The 13,124-nt window shown below is 30.8% G+C and overlaps 1 protein-coding gene across 3 annotated transcripts in view; it reads left to right on the top strand.

Annotated features, from left to right (window-relative positions):
• The first annotated feature begins 2,480 nt into the window (after positions 1-2,480).
• Positions 2,481-13,124, top strand: part of LOC142319380 (polypeptide N-acetylgalactosaminyltransferase 35A-like) — a 51,265-nt gene continuing 40,621 nt past the window's right edge. The window contains exons 1-3 of one of the 3 annotated variants that reach the window (XM_075356607.1): positions 2,481-2,555; positions 5,561-5,772; positions 12,901-13,120. In XM_075356607.1, the coding sequence (XP_075212722.1) occupies positions 5,668-5,772; positions 12,901-13,120 (325 nt within the window). In that variant the 5' untranslated portion in view covers positions 2,481-2,555; positions 5,561-5,667. Of the gene's footprint in view, positions 2,698-5,560; positions 5,773-12,900; positions 13,121-13,124 lie in introns of all 3 variants that reach the window. The other 2 variants (XM_075356605.1, XM_075356604.1) reach the window with 2 other exon arrangements.

Here is a 13,124-nt window from a genome sequence, read left to right on the forward strand (position 1 = left end):
TTATATTCTTGAAGAAATTTTGAGTATTCCAGACGAAGTGAATGATTCCTTTGAAGCCTTTTCTCTAACGTTTGAAATCGCAAACTTGCTTGACCGAATGAGTCACCTAAAGGTAAATGATCTGGCTTTAGAGGAAGTCTGACGATAAGACGACCTGAAGAATCTCAGTTGTTGTGTTCCGATAATAATGTTCACACTGGTCTTGTTCCTTAGCCTTGAGTAGAACAACCAACTCTTCTAATTCCCAAAATTGTTTGAGCTGTTGTTGAAGCTGATCATTTGTTAATGTTAAACATGTGGTTTGAGGACTTGAAGAGGTATTTTCCTGATAGAACCCATCCTAATTCATTTTCAACGATAACTGGAAACCCACCTGGTCTTACCCTTTTATCACATTTCATAATTTCGAAATATAGCTCAGCGCCTATTAACATGTCAATATTTCCTGGTTTATAAAATTCTGGATCAGATAATTTTAAATTTGAAGGCAGATTCCATGATTTGTAGTTGATAACATCGCATGGCATATTGCTAGTTATTTGTGGTAACATTAAGCAAGAAATATTTGACTAAAAGCGTTATAAGTAGAAAATAATTTTATGTCTACAATATAATTTGTTTTAGTAGGAGTATTATTTATACCCATAATTGGAACTAACTGATGATTTTTTCTTAAACCTAAACGTTCAACACAGTTTTCAGTAATGAAGTTTGATTGGGTAGCTGAATCTAATAACAATCTACATGGTTGTAATCTTCCTTGACTATCTTGGACCTTAACAATTGCTGTAGAAAGAAGAATATTCGATTGCACTCTTGATTTGAGCGAACAATATGTGTTAGAAGAGCAATGATGTGAAGCTGGACTGTGTTGCGAACAACTAGAAATTTTCTGGTTTGAATCTGAATCATTATTGCTATTAGATTTAAACGAATTATTTTGTGAACTTATATGTCATGAGGTGTGATGTTTGCCCTTGCAAATTCGACAGCCTCTAGAGGAACAATTCCTTACTAAATAACCTAATCTAAGACAATTGTAACATAAATCCTTATCCTTAACAAACTTAGATTTATCAGAAACACTTAAATTACTAAACTTCAAACACTTGTATAAAGTGTGAGGTTGATTGCAACATTCACATACTTTGGACTCAGCAGCAACATACGAGTTAGAATGTCGAACAGGTTTATATTTTTGCCGTTCATCCACTGTTTTTTGTTTATTACTGCTTGAAGAGGCTAAAGCCTCCAAGGCTTGATATCTATTTTCCAAAAATATCTTTGAGAGATGGAAAATCGTGTGTAGAATTTTTTAATTCCCATTCTCGTTTGGTTTTTGCATCTAATCTATCTATATACAGTTGACTTAAAATTATTTCATGAATTGGTGTTTGAATATTTAAAACATTGAGAGCATTAAAATTACTAATCGCTGTATTGATGAACTGACGCAATTCGTTGGAGTCTTCCTTACTAACTAACTTAATATTAATTATTTCTCTAACATGAGCGGATGCAATCAATCTCTTGTTTTCGTATCGGTCTTGTAACAATTTCCAAGCAACGGGGTAATTAGCATCAGTAACAGCTAAGTTTTTTATTAATTGAGCTGCTTTATGTGTCAGTGTAGATTCAGATAGTAGAATTTCTGAATTGGACTAACGTCTTTATTGTCATGAACCAATACCTTGAATTATGCCTTATGCATCTGCATAAGGCATCCAATTTTCGTACGTACCGTTAAAACGAGGTAAATTGATCGTCGGTAATTTCACTGAAGGTGTTTCCCTTTTGCACAGGACTACTCAGTTGCATGTAGCTTTCCCCTAACTTCTAGCAAAATCCTGAATAGCTTTCCAGTCTTCCTCACCCTTCATCAGGATCTGCAGTTTCATCCAGTTTAAAGATGCAGCGGACTGACTGAAGGGGCATTACGCCGGGAGTACGAGGCTCAAAAAGCTTAGTCTCTCACGATCAGCTCTGATAAATCATTTCACGCTGGTCTAAAGGATAGGAACTCAAATCACCAAATCCGTCCATAAATAAAACATGAAAAATGTATAACCGCCACTAAATAACCAATAACCCAACCAATAAAAGAAAGACACGACAGAAACGGACTTTGTCCAGGTTCTGCAGTCTGTAGGGAGAAATAATAAACTCCTTCCACCCTTGCGTTCCGTTCCATTCGGAGTCATATTCAAGTCCTGTTCCAGTCTCCGACGATCATTAATTCAATAACGTATCATAACAGTTATGGATACAATAACTTATATAAAGATTCACATGCATATTAATAATATTTACAATTCACAATAAAAATAATTGCAATCGCAACTACATAAGAGTTAATTTATTTAAATGAATCGGCACCAATTTTCTACATAATGTTCTAAATGGTCGATAGTTACAATCGCGGAAAGCAGCAGAGGAAAATTCGATACTTATCGAAAAGTTAAATGATCGTAAAGAAACAATATCAACAGACGAGCGATTCGATACCTCAGGTTGTCACTTACAAAAAATTGCAAGGAGAAAGTGTAAATTACGAGGTTATAATGTAATAAGTTTAAAAAAATTTATTTAATTACTATTAACAGAAATATAGTTTTAGTTAAACAATACGTGATGTTGCTGTAGTTTATTGAAATCTGAAATTGATATTCTGATTTGTTCGTATTTGTGTAGACGGCGGTAATATTGCAATCCGTAATTTTAATTTAGAATATATTTTTAAGTTTTAGAAAAGGCCTAATATTTCTAAACTACGTTACAACAATTTACATACATAATTTTTCAATTTTTTATATCTGTCTTATTTATTTGGTTTAGTTTAATCAGGAGTATGTTATTTAGAATTTATTCATGTGTGGCTGAGTGTATCTTAGGGTTGGGCTTATTTAGGTTTCCATAAACTTTTCTTGGATTATGACAGTTTTAATTATCACATAAATGAGCTATTACCAAAAAGAAAAACAAATTGTATTTTTTTCGTTAAATTTTTTGCATAGCATGTTTTTTTAAACACAGTTTTTGTTTTAATTATAATTGATAGTTATTCATTTCTTTCGTTAGATTCACTTAAAATAAGTTGTGAAATATTGTGTTGAATAAATATTAGTGATATTGGTGAAAATAAGTAATGGTAATAAGTAAGTAAAAGCCATTTCTTTGCTGTTTTCACATAGATACTGACAAAGTTGGGATAAAATACAGGTGTTTATTATTGTTGGTGAATGCTGTCTGTTTCCTTAGATATTTATTTATTATTCCAGTAACTAATTTTAATTAATAGTGGATATCTAACATATTCAGTATATTTTAAGTAGATAAAACAAAATACTCACTTGTGAATACTTGTATGTTTTCAGTCTGTGTTGTCTACCTTTAAATTTCTTGTGTATCTGTTATGAATATTCATATAAAAATGTGTGTGCGAGGAATAAGTGCTGATTGATTATAATAAATGTAAGGGATTATTTGATTTTGAAAACAGTTTGTTGGATGATAGCACAGAATTTTTTCATGGTGGTAGTGAAATGAAGAGTGGTGAGTTTAAAATATAAATTTATACATACCTCAATGATTCAGGATTCTAAACTAGTATGGCCAAAAATTTTGAAGAAGACAGAATAACTTATTGTATGTAGAATTTTTTATTATGCATTATAGAAAATTAGTGAATGGTTTCAGATCAAAGACTTTTTCTTGAAAATAGGGAATAAATTATAGAATCACTAGTGAAATGATTGACATGTTTTAAAATCCTTTTTTTATTGGGACAATGGATAGTACACTTGGAAAAACTAAAACGATTTGGGGATTGTTATGTAAATGGAGAGGGGTATCCGATCACCACTAGTTATGCATTTTCCATGCTCTTAGGTAAAAATTCACGAGTGTCTCTATTGGCCTGGTAATCTGATCACAGTGATTGTATATAATTATAGTGTTATCAAACATCAATACATAAGAGATAATTAATTGCCCCTCTTAGGTAATAGCTGATATGGGATCACACCACTTTTCGTGTGCTCAATTGAATTTTTCCTTACATTCAGATAATAAATTCAAATCATTCCATTTCCAATTAATTAGAATATGAATATGGACAGAAACAAGAAGCATTGTATATTTTGTAAGAGTGTTTCTTGATATGTATTTCGTCTCATGATGTACCTATACAACTGTTGTTAATTTAGAAGATGAGTTTTTTGAAACTGCATCATCCAACAATTCATTTTCCTAATTCTGTAATTTAGCTGTTTTTGATGCCGTTGTACTTTTATTGTTTTCTGACTTAATTTATATCTTCGAAAGTGTGTATTATTAACATTTTTTTAAAGTTTCCATTACTTTTCTGCCTTGAAAAAAGACTTTTCAAACCTTAATTGAAGTTAAATTTTTTTCTTCAGTTGACGTGATTCTGGGTACCAATGATTGACCAAAATCATGCTGTAATCCTTTGGTCAGCCAAACATGATAAGCTGGTTTTTTTTTTAACCTCCGAGTCCACCGTTAGGTATTGCTTCAGAGGATGAGATGAATGATTTGTAGCATGTGCCATGCCCAATTGGGATTTGAACCTGAACCTCGGACCTCCAAATGAAAGGCCGAGGCGCTACCACTTGCATCACGGAGGCCGGCTTATTAAACCTATCCCATGGGAACTATTCACGCAAGCTTTTGAGAGCACCTAAAATTGAGTTTCTTCAACATTAGATATATCCCATTTATGTATGTTTACATTTTATGTAGTGGTTTGTGAGAACTGTAATATTTGAAATTTATTTTTAAATGTTCATAACATATATATTTCAGTTTATGAAAGAAATAATATTCATAAACTATATTAAGAAAACTTATTTAGATTCATCCAATGTAATAAATAAAAGTGTTAAGTGCTACTCTATGCTAAAACAATTAAGAACTGAATATAATTAGCATTTATGTAGTTCACTGTTATCTTGGTACAGTCACTCAGTTTCAGATTACCTAAAGATAGTTGCTGGTACTTGTATTATTGTTTGTCACAGACTCTTATTGCATCTAGAGAGTTGAAGACAGGAGCTATTTAATTTTTAATTTTACCCACCGGGTTGGTCAAGTGGTGAACTCGTCATTGCAAATCAGCTGATTTTGAAGTCGAGAGTTCTAAGGTTCAAATCCTAGTAAAGGCAATTACTTTTATACAGATTTGAATACTAGATCGTGGATATTGGTGTTCTTTGGTGATTGGGTTTTAATTAACCACACATCTCAGGAATGGTCAACCCCTGAGACTGTACAAGACTACACTTCATTTACTATATATATATATATACATATCAACCTCTGAAGTAATAGCTTAACAGTAGTTCCAGAGGCTAAACAGAAAAAGAACAAAAAATTAATTTGCTAGCAGTAGTTTGTGTGAATGATTTTCCCGTTCTGTTAAACATTATCAGTTATTAGAAAAAAAAAGTCAAAGTTTAAAATTTAAATAAAATGATTTGATGGTGTGGTCTTTGTTAGATTCAACAATATTATTTAACTAATATTTCAATTCTTGTTTTAGGATCATCTAATTTGTGCTGTCACAATGGTTTCTAAGAGGCTGCATTTAATATCTGTTTCATATTTCTAAAGTATCGATGTGTCATATACACTTTTGTATATCTGAATATGCTTCTATTATCGAATGTGCGTTATAAATCTTTTTTGTGGGGGATTGTATTTTCATCGCTAACGTGGGCTGTAAGCCTTTATTTGTACTGGCTACTGACACAGGTATTTATTTATCCATTTATTAAAACATTAAATCATTTTTATTTGTGTCTAATCATTTCAGTTACTAATAGATAATTGATGGTTATTCAATTTGACCATATTAATTTATGAACCCATAGCAAAAATGTCAGTTGTAGCTATTAATAATATTTTATACTAATCATATAATTAAAACCTTCCTTAACTATGTCTTTTTTTGGTTTTTTATGTTTACAAATTATTATTACCAAAGAAAAAGAAATCCTGAATTTACAGTTTTCATTGTCAGATATCATAACACCCAAAAAAATAAAAACATAATTTTTTATTAATCAGTGTTAAAATAGTAAGTATATCAGGTTATTGGTTACATGTCTTTGATTTAGTTAGATTTGAAGTCATAGTACAATTTTATTAGTTCTTCTCAGTAATTTGTTAAAAAAATAAGCGAAGAAGTTTCTCTAATGTTACGTTTTATATATTCATATGTATTTTTAAAAAATAGATGCAACCATATTAAATATGATAGAAGATCTGTTCCAAATGATGATTGCTAATTTTTATTATTAGCAAAAGAGAAATAGTTAAATGAACATTTCAGAATGAAAGATATTTGTATGATTACTAATTTCTTAGGTATAAATGTCAGACAAAATGTAGTGGAAGGTTAGTTAAGGAAATGTAAGGAAGGTCAGTTATTGAGTAAAGGAGTAAAGGCAATACTTGAAAAAGTTATTTCAAAAGTTAAATGTTGTAGGTTAATACTCCAGTTGATAAAAATGTTAAATATACAGTTTTTAATAATTTCATTGAAGGGGTGTGTTAAAAGTTGGCAGTAAAATTATGAATGACAAGGTTGTCAAGATCGTGATATATTGTTTGTTAAGGGTTGTTTGAGTTTATTATTGATATGTACAGTCAGTGCTTAACTCAGACCCAGGATGGGTCAAAAGTAACTTCTCAACTATTTTTTAAAATAAAATATTACAAATTCACTCAAAACTAATTTTTTGTCTTTAAATTAAATTTCAGTCAAAACATGATTTATTGAATTAGATTTTGAAAATAATGTCTTTTAAATGCTGACCTCTGAATTGTTCACAAATCTGGCCTCATTTTTAACATTTTGCACAGTTAAAACCTATGTTTCTCCCAGTTTTGCTATTTTGACTCAAATGTTGCTTATTAGCTCTTCCAAATTTTGTGGCTTATTGACATGAACTTTTTCTTTCAAATTATTAGAATTAAATTATCTTTCAAATTATTTAAAAAGTTAAAGAATTAAAAGATAATATTTTTTCATTATCTTTTTTAATTTATTTGTTAATCAGTTGAGTTGAGTTGAGTCCTTGTTTAATAACAATTTAATAAATATTGTTATACTAGTTTTGGTTTATTCTCAAAATATTCTTATAAATTAGCTTATTTATTTATTTAAAATTCATTATTTTATGTTTATTTTTAAAACTTAAATTATTTAGAAAAATAAATTATTATTTCCCTATCACAGGATCCCAAGAAGATTTTAAGAAATAGTTAACTTATTCATAAAGTAGTTAAAAATTTAAACAAGAGAGATAATAAGGAAGGAGATTTAGTCAAACTGCAATATTTGCTTCCTTTATAATGCAAAATACTTAACAACTAAAACTACTTCAAGAAGAAAATAAAATGCTAAAAGCCCTAATAAAATAAGTCAAGTAGCTGGAAACAGAATTCAACAAACTTTGACATAAATTTTAGAAAGATTTGGTAAAATTAAGGAATTGTTTAGGATTTTAAAAGGATTTAGAAAATCATCAATTACTTCTGCCAGAAGTTGTTGCAGTGGTTGAAGATAACCTGAAAATGCAGCTGCACAGTCATGATGTAAATTACATCTTCAAATTTGGTAAAGCAAAAATGGAAAATGCTAGGCAGTTTTGTTGTCCCTTACCTCATGCACCACTGAAAGGGAAATATTAAATAACTATTCAGGCTTTAAGAAGAGAGAGCTTTTTATAAGAGAGGACCTAGTCAGAGTAAAAAAAATACCACTACTACTAATACTGCTACTGCCGTTAATATACTGCTATTTATTAACACCATTTATTAAATACCTGTACCTAAAATAAAGAGGAATAATAGTTAAAGGGAAAGTTAAGGTAGATTGAAATTACTTTAAATTAAAAATGAATAAAAATGGTCAGAAGCTGTCAGTGTTAATGCAGTCACTTAATTCTATTAAATTATTTTGTAATAAAAATAAGAATTCTAATTCTAAAATAAAGCAACCTTACAAAAAAAGTAAAATGTGTACTTTTCGGGAAATTGCCTTTGATAAGTTTTTAGGTCTATGCTCCTGTGTTTTTTAACAGAATTACCTCAGAAGAATTAAATGGTAATGTAGAGAAGGAAATCAATATTAATTGCTCAAAAATTGTAATACTTACATTCATACCATAAGTATTATATGCTGGAATGTAAATAAGGACAGAAATAAAACTTTTTTGTATGATCTGCAAATCAGTTTATATGACAGCATGTTATTGTCTATCTTTGGAAATATTTGTTGAAAATATTAATGCATATTCAACTTCATTTCCAGTTTACTGAAAAAAAAAAAAGAAGTAGAACTAGCAAGGGCTTGTTTGCAAGAAAGAATAAGTATGTTTTAGCTAAGCTGTAAATAGTTTAAATTTGTGATTTCTAGTAAGAAGTAGTATAAATTGAGTCACCATTGTTGTTTGTAATAGTTTTTGGAAACCAAAGAAGTTGGTAGGTTGTTCTTTACTTTTGGGGAAACTTGTTAGCAGAATTAAATAAATTATCTCTTCTCGGCTGGCTCATTGTTGGAGATTTTAGTACTATAATTGGAAAACTTGAAAGTTGAGTGATCCCTTTAAGTAATGGTTGTTTTATTAGGGGAAAGAACCTTATATGAGAAACTTAAAATGAAATTGATGTGAGAGGGTGGTGGAGACAAGTAGACAATGTATGGAAAATAATATAAAACAATACACGTAGAGAATAATGTAGAAATATATAATAATGTGTTGAATGTCCGAACTGAAGGAGGCTGTTCAGTACAATATTCTAGCTTCAGACTGACTAGAAAAAAACAAAGTAAATGTAGTTTGGATCATTAAGTCAGTGGTGGAACTTGTAGCTAATATGGATTTGCTGCCAATTGTGGAGTTTTCAAATCACTTTGCCTGCGATTTGTAAATTTTTTACTTTATAGATTAGTACCAAACAGTAGAATAATAAACACCTAAAAAATTAAAAAAACACATATTTAGTTTGGACAGAGTTAAATTGTTTAAAGTGAAATTAATCCAGATGGCTGGTTTTTATTTCAGCAATGAAAATGTAAGTGATTTGTGGATAAATTAATTAATTATTTGCTGTGTCAACTGGCATTATAAAATTAAATATTTTCGAAAGGAAAATAAGTATCTAATGCAACAGTGATGCCTAGTAAAGGATATATTGTAGGAACAACATTTTTTCAGGAAATTAAGTTAAAATCTTTTCGAAGAAAATTTAATATCATTTGTGAATGGAAAAAATGATTACAAAAGAATGTTTTGAGAAGTAAAGAAAGAATGGATTCAAACTCCTTTGGATGGATTACCTAATGTAAAAAATTCAAAGCATTTTGGGAAGAAATCCTTTATCTATGAGGGTAAATCAAATATAAATGGGATTTTTGTTCCTGAGCATTTACGGTTGGTAGGATTGGGCTTGCTCTTCTAGTTCGCTTGGGTGGGGTCATTAGAAGTGTTGAGACCGGCCATTCCATACTCCCAACCAATTCGTCAGTAATGCTCACGATGTCAGAGCAACAGGTGCACCCCCTCCACTGCACAACGCATAATTATAAATTTCCTGCTCGTGAAGGAGTTCAAGCAACAGAAATTTTCTGGAGATTGACTGCACAGTTTGGGGACCAAACATTGTCATTATACTTGTGTGTTTGCGTGTCATAAAGAGTTCAAGGAAGGACGAGAACGAGTGGAAAATCAGGAACATGATCACCGTCCTGTGACCACTATTACAGACAAAAACATTCGCACAGTTCGAGACATTCTTGAAGACAAGATCAATGGGTGAGTATCCAGAATAGCACAACAGGTCAGAATAAGTTATGGGAGCTGTCAAGCAATCATCACAAATGATCTACAATTCCATAACGTGTGTGCCAGATGGGTCCCTCGCCTTTTGACCACAGATCAGAAGTTGAGACATTTGGAGGTCTGTCAGAGGCTTACAGCAAGGTTTGCAAAAGAAGGTGATGGATTTTTGAGTTGGATCATCACCTGTGATGAAACATGGGTCAACTATTACACTCCCCAGTCAAAACAAGTCAGTATGGAGTGGCGGGGGAAAGAGGAGGCAGCCTCTGTGAAAGCCAAGACTTGACTCTCAGCTGGCAAGGTTCTTTCAACTGTTTTTTTTTTTGGCCAGTGAGGCATTTTTCTCATTGATTTATTGCATGAGCAATGCACAATCAGTGCTGCATATCACCACAAAAGATGAGATCAACTGATTTGAGAGGCTATCCTCCACCATGACAACGCCAGGCCCTATACTGCAGCTCTAACGGTCTCAAAACTAGAAGAAATACACTGGACTCAATTTGATCATCCTCCCTACAGCCGGACCTATCGCCCTGCGATTTTCATTTATTTGGGCGCTTAAAGAAGTCCTAGGAGGGCAACGATTTGAAGATGATGAGGGCATGGAGGGATTCGTGCGCAATTGACTCCTGATGCAACGAGTTTCATTCTACGATACTGCAATGAAAAACCTTCCTGCTCACTGGAAAAAATGTATTTCTAAAGCAGGAAACTATGTAGAAAAATAAATTATATTTGCCTTTTATTTTTCAATAAATAGATTTTTTTTAAAAATTAAATCCCATTAATTTTTTATTTACGCTCATAGATCAAATACCAGTAGAGACGTATTAATTCTATTAAGTTAAGATTTTTCAAAGCATAGTAGGATAGAGTTAACATATTCAAGGTAGTAGGTGGAATGAGATTGTTTTTGTTTCAGTATACAATAGTTTTCTAGGCGAAATTGTAAGCAGCAATTAAAATGTGTAAGTAAAAATGCTGCAGGATTTGATAGAAATATGTATGCATTGTTCAAACTTGTGTTGGCAGAATAGTGAGAACATTATCTTTTACATATGTTAAACAAAGTTTTTACAACTAAAATGTTTACAATTATTTCAGCTACTATTTTTATAAATCCATAGCTCAAAAAAGATTACAAAAGGTTGAATTTAGATTTAAAAAGTGATAAACTTGATCCTTCAAACTACAGAAGAATGTGCTTATAAACATCATGGCCAGATTATTTTACTTTGATATTTATTAATGATTAGTTAACAAAGTGGGCAGAAGACTGTAGATTGATTTCAGATGAGCAAGCTTACTTTAGATTAAGTAAAAGAACAAGTCATCTTGTGCTCAGTTATAAACTCGTATATTAGATGAAAAATTACCTATCTATTTGCTGACTTCAGTCACATAATTGTTTTACATAATCAAGATAAAATATGGTAGAAACTTTATGAACTTGGAGTAAATGGAAAAGAATGGTAATAGGAAATTTAAAAGTTAGCAAAACAATATTAAATATTAAGAGGAAATGAAAGGGAATTATCAAGTGAAATTCCAGTTTTAGTCAGTTGCTTATTTTAAAGTAATTGAAATCTTAAAGTATTTAATGACATGGTTTACAAAAAGTGAAATTAATGACTGGGTAATTTTATTATTAGCAGATGGTGATATAAAATATTTACACATTTTTTTCTATGGGAACCACATTATTAAAATGCAAATTGGATATTTGTATCATGGAGTTTTGTCTAGTTCATCTAGCAAGTTTCACAAGGTTACATAACAGTTAATTCCAAAAACTTCTGTTAGAAGCAAGTTGTATAAAATATACTCATCAGAGCAAAATCAGATGCTTAAGAGATAGAATTTTTATTGTATAGAACCTAGATTGAAATTCTGTAATGTATAGAAATCTGGGCACCACACTTTAAAAAATATTAAATTCATAATATTGCATCACTCTAAAAAACTGTTCCATTTCCTACAAATACTCCCAGGCCCCTTTTGTAAGAACAGAAGTAGGAAGCTTTGGAATAAGATTGTTTAAAAGTGGTTGGTGTTACTAAAAATGTTGGACAGTGGGAGCCTTCCAAGAATTTACTTGTAAATGCTTATGTAATTAGGTCTGGCTAAAAAGGATGAGAAAGATGTAATATTAACTCAGTTTAAAGGTGTGGTTAAAACAGTCTCATCAGAATATATTTTGCAATTGGAGGCCCAGGAACTGATGGGAGTCTAAAATACCACTTGCAGAGTGAGCTGGAAGTTGGATACATTTCGAAGTCCTAATTGATAATCAATGATATATTGATCAGCTGAGAGTTTCAGATGAAAGGTTTCCAAAAATTTATTTCGAGAGAACAGAATTAGCTGGAAGGTGGAGAAAATTGCACAATCTGTAGTCTACAGGAACCAGAGAACATCAAGTATTTTATGCTGAATTGTTGACTGTATAGCCCTCTAAGAAACATCTCTTGTTTATAACAGGGCTAGTGCTGATGTGAACACCCTAGCTTAAGTCATTGAAATTAAAAGTCAAGAATATTTGGTTAAGTATAAAACTTTATTAAAGAAGCACCTAGACTGAGAAATCTTATAATGAATATTTGATTGCTATTAAGAAGAATTTGGATTTTGAGAACTAATTCAAGTGATTTCAAAAGAGGATTTATGTAAAATGAAGGAAGTGTATAATTTTTTTTTCTTAATATTGGAAAATGACCGTAGTTTGAACTCATTTTAAGTTCTAACCATTTATTCAATTTATATATATTTTTTTTATGTTGAGTTTAGATAAAGTAGTAATAATGACAATATAATTCCATAATATACTGTTATGTATTATACCAAAAAGAAAATAATGATTTATATAAATGTTATACGTGTTAATTATAAATTATTATATTCTATTTTTCCTTTTGCATTACTCTTCTTACTTAGTTCACCCAAGCGTTTTTCTGTTTGTAACAGCTTTCTGTATAGTGAAATTTACTGTGATATAATATTTTTAATTTTAATTTTTTTTAATCTACAGGATGACTCAATTCAAAATCCAACCAGAAGATCATTTACTCCTAGTAAGTTGAGTAAATCATTCAATAAGTTTGATTCAGTGAATGAAGTAGTAGTATTACCATATGAAGATAATGATTTACAAAGGATGCGTGCCAAGAGTAAATATTATAAAAATAGTAATTCTGTTATCAATCAATTGAAACCAAAATTAATAAAACCAAATGTACCACTTCCACAAGGTGA

This window comes from Lycorma delicatula, chromosome 2 (assembly GCF_047948215.1).
Source record: "Lycorma delicatula isolate Av1 chromosome 2, ASM4794821v1, whole genome shotgun sequence".
Taxonomy (NCBI): Eukaryota; Metazoa; Arthropoda; class Insecta; order Hemiptera; family Fulgoridae; genus Lycorma; species Lycorma delicatula.